General features: G+C 48.0%; 1 protein-coding gene across 1 annotated transcript in view; it reads right to left on the bottom strand.

Annotated features, from left to right (window-relative positions):
- Window positions 1-744: 744 nt before the first annotated feature.
- The window catches only part of LOC124034600 (multiple C2 and transmembrane domain-containing protein 1-like), a 231,809-nt gene continuing 223,512 nt past the window's right edge, over window positions 745-9,041 (bottom strand). Inside the window, exons 20-21 of the mRNA XM_046348001.1 lie at window positions 9,008-9,041; window positions 745-944 (exon numbers count right to left, since the gene is read on the bottom strand). The exon at window positions 9,008-9,041 is cut by the window's right edge and continues 64 nt beyond it. Coding sequence (XP_046203957.1) covers window positions 873-944; window positions 9,008-9,041 — 106 coding nt within the window. The 3' untranslated portion in view covers window positions 745-872. The remainder of the gene's footprint in view (window positions 945-9,007) is intronic.

The raw sequence follows: 9,041 nt of genomic DNA, 5'->3' as shown, positions 1-9,041 counted from the left end.
ATGGTATTGTGATAATATCGTATTGAGATAATATCGTATTGTGATAATATCGTATTGAGATAATATCGTATTGAGATAATATCGTATTGTGAGGTCCCTGGCAATTCCCAGCCCTAGTAAGTAGCTTTGGGATGGTTCAATTATATGTTCCTAATGGGGTTATTATGGAGAAATCTCTGAATGAACTCATAACTGTGATACTCATAGTTGAACATTACGAGGAACGCATGACATAGACATCTGTCAGACGGGCTCAGTAAACACCTGGGTCTGAAATAGTCATCCAAACTCATCTCTTTGTTGTCTCTTTGTAATAATTACACTTCCAGAGCCTGTACATGTATATGTCTTTTTTTAAGTCGGTAGAAGAGAGAGAGACAGAGAGAAAGAGAGAGACAGAGAGAGAGAGAGAGAGAGACAGAGAGAGAGACAGAGAGAGAGAGAGAGAGAGAGAGAGAGAGAGAGAGAGAGAGAGAGAGAGAGAGAGAGAGAGAGAGAGGGAGAGACAGAGAGACAGAGAGAAAGAGAGAGACAGAGAGAGAGACAGAGAGAAGAGAGAGACAGAGAGAGAGAGAGAGAGAGAGAGAGAGAGAGAGAGAGAGAGAGAGAGAGAGAGACAGAGAGAAAGAGACAGACAGAGAGAGAGAGAGACAGAGAGAGAGAGAGACAGAGAGAGAGAGGGAGAGAGAGAGACAGAGAAGGCGGGATGGAAAGAGACAGAGAGAAAGAGAGAGACAGAGAGAGAGAGAGAGACAGAGAGAGAGAGAGAGAGAGAGAGAGAGAGAGTGTTCAGCGGGTTCAAACCAGTGTTTCTCTGCTTCTTGGCGTTGGACGGGTGAGGGAGGGAAGATTCAGTGGGTGGGCAAAGCCAGTTATCCCGGGTTGTTTTTCTTTCTTTTATTTGGACTATGACTGGGATCCACTTTCAGCTCTCGGTACTGCACCTGTTAAAACACACACACACACACACACACACACACACACACACACACACACACACACACACACACACACACACACACACACACACACACACACACACACACACACACACACACACACACACACACACACACACACACACACACACACACACACACACACACACACACACACACACACACACACGAAGGGAGGGAGGGAGAGAGAGCGGGTGGTCAGGTGGGGAAAGCGAAGGATGCTGGGGTGGATAGAGTCAGTGAGACCCCTAGGAAGGCTCAGTGTGTCCATTCGTCCGTCCGTCAAGCAGTGTGGAACAGTGGCCTGGGGGAAGGAATCACACAAACAAACAGAGCAAGGCAAGGGTTCATGGGAAAGCTTGGAGAGAGAACAGAGCCATGGAGGCTATACAGGAAACACAGGTTAACCCTTAACAAGCCGTGGCTAGGGCTCCAGCCACATTGTAGCAGTGTGTTGTGTTGCTCCATCTATGAAACACTGTGATTTGCAATGCAAACTGTATTACCATGCCTAGGCTTGAAATCCATATTACGTTTACAAGTCTGATGAAGAAGAAAGTCAGATTGAGGCCAACTACACACAACCTCCATTAAAATAACCACAATTAATGATTTCCTCCTTATGCTGTGTTCTCTAACAGAATAAGGGGCCAGACAGTCGTAACACACCTATCTCTGAATCACACTATCCACGTTAATATCACACACAGACAAAGTCAAAATTATAAATTAGTTGCTAATGGCAGCCTGCAGTACCTCGGTTGACCTTCAATTAGTAGGAGCAGCACTGAGCTAGCATCCAATGTCACTTCCTAGAATAGCTCAAAGTACCCATGCGATCCAAAAACTCTTCCATGTAGCAAAATGATGAGATGCTGAAATGATACTTTCTTATCTTCAAATGCACCAATGAGCATTCTGATAGGAAACAATGGGGTGACATCATTGATGGCTTAGTCCATATTACTTCTAGACTATGGTCATGGTGTGGTCAAAAATAACTGTAGTCAGAAAGGCCATGTTAGACATTGGCTCCCATGCACATATTCTCCATCCATGATGTAGACTTCATGTTAATCCCCTTTCCCTTTCTCAACCCCCCCCCTCTCTCTATCTTCCCTACTCCCTCTCTCTCCCTCACTCACTCTCCTCTCAGAGTTGGCTGTAGCGGGCTGGCTGAAAGCGGCCCTTTATTCCTGGCATTGTTTTCTCTCAAATCCACCATAATAAAGATGAGTGACTTCATGAGCAACGGATCCACGAACCACGGCGAGAGAGTATCTGTCACTCATGGATCACAAACCACATCCAGTATGAACCAGCCTGAATGTTCTGGGGGCTCCAGAGATGACTTAACCTGGCAGAGGACAGAGAGGAGGAAGGGAGAGGGGGCAGGAGAGGGAGAAGTAGAGGAGGGAGGGAGAGTGGGAAGGGGAGGGAGAAGGACAGGAGGGAGAGGGGGAAGGAGATTAAGGAGGGAGAGAGAGGGGGAAGGAGAGGAGGCAGGGAAGGGCTGGGGACCGGGGATAAATGTTTGTTGACCTGGCTGAGGCTTTTATCTTGGGGTAACCAAACCAGTACAGATTCTACAATACACACAGAGACAGAGACAGAGACAGAGACAGAGAGAGAGAGAGAGAGAGAGAGAGAGAGAGAGAGAGAGAGAGAGAGAGAGAGAGAGAGAGAGAGAGAGAGAGAGAGAGAGAGAGAGGGGTAATTTATTTACCATGTTTTATTGCAACTCAATATCAGGAAGGTGTTCCTAATGTTTGGTATCCTCAGTGTTTGCCGAGGAGGACAGGGAGCCAGTGGGGGTTTCTGCAGAACATTCTCTTTCATCCAGAGAAAGGATAATGTACTAGGTATTGGGTGTTCAAGCATCACATCCTAGTAGCTTAGCCTCAAAAACCAAATGCTGTCATTCTATTAGCCCCTCACTCACAGAGACACAGTCCCGCAAGACACTGAGACACACACCCTCTCGGTATCACTGAAAGCCTGAAGTACATTACACTCCACACTGACTGACACCCTGTAAGATTTGCCAGACAAGTGACTGACATCCTCTAAGCGTTCCCCTTCTCCAGTGTGGTCGCTCTGTTCGCTGTGGCCGGAACACAAGAATCTCTCACCATGGTCGTCTGAGAGCTAGCTAGCTGCTTTCCCATTTGTCTCCTGCTGCTTAACAGTGCCACTTCAACAGGCAGTGTCTAACCCTTAATCTGTCACACGAAACATCTCAGACACATCAGCCTGTCAGTACATGAACCCCCTCCAGTCAACCACACACTGTCTGTATGCTATTTCAACTCCCCTACACAGCGGTCATCACCAATGTCCCATAAAGGGATTGGTGATTGGAGTCCATATGTTCCTCCTCTTTTTATCACTAACAGCACCAGGTGGGGCTGATTCAGAGCTACAATGTCCACGGCCTACAAGAAAAATATCTTTCAAAACATAGGATCAATTTACAGCTGAACAAATAAGGACAGGGTGAGAGAGTGGAGGAGCGTGGAGTGGAGGAACTAGAGGACGTGATTCTGTACATATGTACTGTTCCTGGTGATGATGAGCACAGACCCAGGGGGAGAGGGAGAGAGACGGGGGAAGAGAAGGATTCCGGCCACAAAACAGTGGGGTGATGACAGATACTGTTTTCTTATGGGTTGGGATCCTTTTCTAGTCTGGCCAACTAAAGCAGCCACTGGAGCAGAAGCCCAGGGGACTCAGGTTTTTATATGGGCCCGTCCCATCTGTGCTGCTGCTGGGATGAACGGCTGCACTGTGTCAGTCAGGCTTTCATTATGAGAGCTTAGGGGGCCGTGGCAGAGCTGGTGGGATGCCACTGTCTGTCGAGTGAGGCTGAGATCGTGCCATGTCCATGAGTGATGGAGTGAATGGGTTCATGAATGAGTGAGTGAGTGAGTGAGTGAATGCACATCTGGGCGTGGGACAGGTTCACTTTAAATAAGTGCTTTGCCAGGAGACATTTGGGTCACTTTCTGGAGCACAGAAACAACCCTGATCTGACTTTTGTTGTTTGTATACTGTTGGCCATCAATCCACTGTCATACAACATTGGATATCTTTTCAAAGGCAAAGCAGGGAGTGAGGGTAAAGCCGACAACACATCCCAAGCAGGACATTGTATTATCACTGTTAAAATCAAATCAAATCAAAATGTATGTCACATGCTTCATAAACAACAGATGTAGACTAACAGTGAAATGCTTGATTCCGGGTCCTTTTCCAACAATGCAGAGTTAAGATAAAGTTACAAAAACATAGAAATAGTGACACAAGAAAAAAATACACAGGTTATTTATATACTGTATAGGGAGTACCAGATGGGAGTTGATGTGCACAGGGACGAGGTAATTGAGGTAGATACATACATATAGTGATGGGTAAAGTGACTTAGATAATAGACAGTAGCAGCAGCATATGTGGTGAGTGTGAATGTGTATTTGAGTGTGTGTGACTGTGTGTGGCGTCAGTATGCATGTGTGCGCATGCTATGTGGGTCTGGGCGTATGTAGTGTGTGTGTTGGGATGTCAGTGTGTGTGCATAGAGTCAAGGCAAGAGAGTTAGCTCAAAAAAGGGTCAAGGCAGGGAGTCATTTAATTAGTCATTTAGCAGTCTTGTTTTGTAGTCATGGCTTTGGGGTAGAAGCTGTTCGGGATCCTGATGGTTCCAGACTTGAGTTGCCATACTAAGCGGTGATGCAGCCAGTTAACATGCTCTCAATGGTGCACAGGTAGAACTTCTGGAGGATCAGAGGGTCAATCCAAATCTCTTCAGCCTCCTGAGGGGGAAGAGGCGCTGACGTGCCCTCATCACAACTGTGTGGACCATGTTAAATCCTTAGTGATGTGGACACAGAGAAACTTGAAGCTCTCGACCCGCTCCACTACAGCCCGATCGATGTGGATGTAGTCCACAATCAGCTCCTTTGTCTTGTTGACGTTGAGGGAGAGGATGTTGTCTCTGATCTCCTCCCTATAGGCTGCCTCATCGTTGTTTGTGATTCGTCGTGCACTGCCACGCAGTCGTGGGTGAACAGGAAGTACAGGAGGAGACTAAACATGCACCCCTGAGGGGTCACAGTGTTGAGGGTCAGCGTGGCAGATGTGTTGTTGCCTAACCTTCCCACCTGGGGCAGCCAGTCAGGATCCAGTTGCAGATGGAGGTGTTCAGTCCCAGGGTCCTGAGCTTAGTGATAAAGTTGGAGGACACTATGGTGTTGAATGCTGAGCTGATGTCAATGAAAAGCATTCTCACATAGGTATTCCTTTTGTCCAGGTGGGTGAGGGTAGTTTGGAGTGCAATAGAGATTGCATCATCTCTGGATCTGTTGGGGAGGTATACAAATTGGAGTGGGTGCAGTGTGTCTGGGATGATGGTGTTGATGTGAGCCATGACCAGCTTTTCAAAGCACTTCATGGCTATGAAGTCAAACGCCTACAATTCCCCCAAAAAGTTTGCAATTTGGGACTGTCTGTTGCTATTCAAATCAAAATCCTTCTGGGGAACTATACAAACAAAAGTTTGCATGTCAGGAAAAACTAGTTTTCAGAAGGAGGGAAAAGGAGGGAACCAGATAAAACAAAAGAAAGAGGAGAGAGAGAGAGGTCTCTCAGAAGAGCTGCCAGAGAAAAACACGTCACATGTTCCATTCCTCCTTCCGGGTGACAGGCCTGCCGTCAGCTCTTGAGGCTCCGCTCGCTCGTGTTCACGCTCACCCTTCCTAATAAAGCTACGCCGCCCCGCATACGAAAACATGGCGAGCTAGTTAAAGTCAAAAAGAGAGAGAGGGAGAGAGAAGGGTAGCAATTTGCTTTGAAAAGAATTGTAGAGCACAAAGATAACATCTATGGGAGACAGTGGGTAAAAGACCTGGCGCTGCTCAAAGGCTGCTCCACCCTCGCTCCTCTCCTCTCCTCGCCACCTTCCCTCCTCTCCCCATGTTGACAGTTGAACTACAAAACAACCTTTGAAGTGTGCACTGCGGAGGGGGCGCCGCATATTCCAGAGAGCGTTTCGTTTAGCAGTGTCAGGCGGCGGCGGGCGGCATCCCGGGACCCGGTGTTCCACATGGCTCTTTCTCTTTCTCACTGTCGCCCTGCCGTTAAGTGAGAGGATTCCAGTTTGAAGGCACTTGGGCGGGCAGGTAGCGGAGCAGGAAAAGGCAAATATAAATAAGTCAATGAGAGGAGACAGAGAGACATCGTTTTAATGATACTACCCTATGATGTTTCTACAGGGGGAGAAAAGTAGCTGCAGGCTTCATCTTTTGTGATGCCTATAACCTAGCATTATGGGTATTAAACGGTGCCAAAAAACAACAGCTAGCGCACCGACACCCACAGAGGGGATTCAGCAGCACTCAGGTCTACTTTTCACAGAGAATAAGCATGTCAAGGTGAAAGCAAGGCAAACAGACAAAAAGAACACAGAGGAAAGTTTTCCCAGCAAGTTTGCAGGCTGCTAAGTGGAGACTAATTGCTTGCTCAATGTAAAAGGTTTAAATGTGTCCCAGAGATGACGAGGGAGGGGGACTGTGGCAGAGCAGAGCAGAGTGGAAGTTGTGATGGATGGGGTCTGTCACCTAGCCTCAGCCCTTTAGCCCCCTTTGACCCCCTGACCTCTGAAGTCCCCAACCCAGCAGCCAATCAGAGCCATAATCCTTCAATGACGAGTCATGTCTATTTCTATGGAGGGGTTAAAACCTGCTACTTTACACCGGCTATAAAGGAGCACTTGCTATGCTAATTGCTACCGTCCTATTATGCAGTCCACAGCTCACATGGCTAATGGCGTCATAAAGCATGCTGGTACACGGAGCAGTCCCAGACACCAGGTTGGGAATACTTAGGTTGATTATGGCTTTTGGCCTCGTTTAGGGCACATGGAGGATTCCCCTAGACCGTAAAGGTAGTTTACTCTGGCATAAAATCACAACCAGCCATCCAGAGGGGAAAGTATACAAGGCAGCCATTAAGGTTACAGACTAGGAAGAACATGAAGGAAAACGGAGCAGCTATAAATGTAAACTGAGTAGCAAGTAAAGATATTACACCAAGACTTATCTGTGGGTTTCAGCCAATGCAGCACCTTTGTGCTGGTCTAGAGGGTTGCCAGTGCTGTTAGAGGCATAGTGTCTTTAAGCTAAAGAGCAAACTGTATAAAGCCTGTGTAGCTTTAAGGTAAAGTGCACTGTAAAGTGTTCACTATGGGCTGAGGGAGTGGCAGTCAACCGGCCCGTCACCCACTCCCCAGCACTTCAGTTGACCACCGCATCAACAATGGTACAACTGACTTACAGCAATATGCTGAATGATCCACTGTTCTCAAAACACACACACACACACACACACACACACACACACACACACACACACACACACACACACACACACACACACACACACACACACACACACACACACACACACACACACACACACACACACACGCTTTGTCTCTGTAAAAATACCAATACCAGGAAACCAAATAAATTTGATAAGTTATATATCAATAAACACATATACATACACCTTGGTGACTCACAGAGAGACAGAGAAACAGAGAGACAGAGATAAACAGAGAGAGACAGAGAGAGAGAGAGAGAGAGAGAGAGAGACAGAGATAAACAGAGAGAGACGGAGAGACAGAGATAAACAGAGAGAGACAGAGCGAGAGAGAGAGAGAGAGAAAGAGAGAGACAGAAATAAACACAGAGAGACAGAGATAAACAGAGAGAGACAGAGAGAGAGAGAGAGATAAACAGAGAGAGACAGAGAGAGAGAGAGAGAGAGAGAGAGAGAGAGAGAGACAGAGAGAGAGAGAGAGAGAGAGAGAGAGAGAGAGAGACAGAGAGAGAGAGAGAGAGAGAGAGAGAGAGAGAGAGAGACAGAGAGAGAGACCGAGTGCCACACTGGGGCCCTGAAATGTCATCCGCAAAGCTGGCCGGCTGGGCACAGGCCAGGGAGGGGACTTGGCCCCTGCAGCCCCCTGTGACCCAGAAACACAGGAAATGAGATGAACCCACCACTGGAGGCAGCGCAGGGGAGAGAGCAGAGCAACAGAGTTCTCAGAGTTCCGCCTCTGGAGCGGAGCAGTAACAAGAGCTCCAGGGTCTGTGGCCTGGGGATTGTGTGCGTGTGCGTGTGTGTGCGCATCCGTGGGCTGTCCTGACCAGCGGCCCCTCATTGATGGGCTCATAAAGTCCTCCTACCTGCCGGCCCCTCCGACTCCAGGTGTGCAAGGTGGGTGCACCTCAGCAGAGGGCCACCTTGGCCTCATTTGGATCGGGGCTACCTGGCGCTAGAACGGCCCTGGAAGACTGTAAATCCTCACGGGGGGCGGACTGGAGCAAAGCGGGGAACGAGGATTACGACCTTTTAAAGATCAAAGAGGTGGCGGCCAACAGGCGATCAAAGGGGAGTGTGTTGGCGCTAATGTGGCAGGGGATTGGGTCGAGTGTGTGTCTGTGTTTCTCTGCTTCCAGCAGCACAGCCTGAACACTTTCACAAGCTGCCGTTAAACAGCAGCAGCACCTTGGCTGGGCGCGTCCAACCCAGCGGCCTCAGCGTTAATCTGATCTCACGGTTAATGTAGAACTAAACCGCGTGAGGGTGGTTAACTGTTGGTTTAACTCTATAATGACTCAGTCACAACAGCAATTCTTCTGGATGGATTAAATCAGACAGGCCATAAAGACCTTAGCTCACAGGACCTTATTCATTCTGTGGAATCAGGAACTACTGAGCAGGAAAACACTTCATAATAGTTGGGAATATGGTCATATATGGTTTGCTAATATGTAATAGCAATAAGGCAGCCGTGGAAATAACTATTAGAAAGCTAAATCTGTGAATGCAAAAGTATGGAGAGAGGAGAAGTGTAGAGAGAAAGGGGGAGAGAGAGAGCGAGGGAGGGAGGGGGAGAGAGAGGGAGAGAGAGAAGGAGAGGGAGGGAGCAGGAATGGAGGGGGAAGAAGGGGGAAGCAGGGAGAGAGAGATAGGGATGAAATCACACCTACCACTTGAACATCTGAGGGGACTCTGGACAGGAAG

The sequence above is a fragment of the Oncorhynchus gorbuscha genome, linkage group LG04 (genome assembly GCF_021184085.1).
Source record: "Oncorhynchus gorbuscha isolate QuinsamMale2020 ecotype Even-year linkage group LG04, OgorEven_v1.0, whole genome shotgun sequence".
Classification (NCBI taxonomy): Eukaryota; Metazoa; Chordata; class Actinopteri; order Salmoniformes; family Salmonidae; genus Oncorhynchus; species Oncorhynchus gorbuscha.
This window is presented reverse-complemented; position numbering and strand designations above follow the sequence as displayed.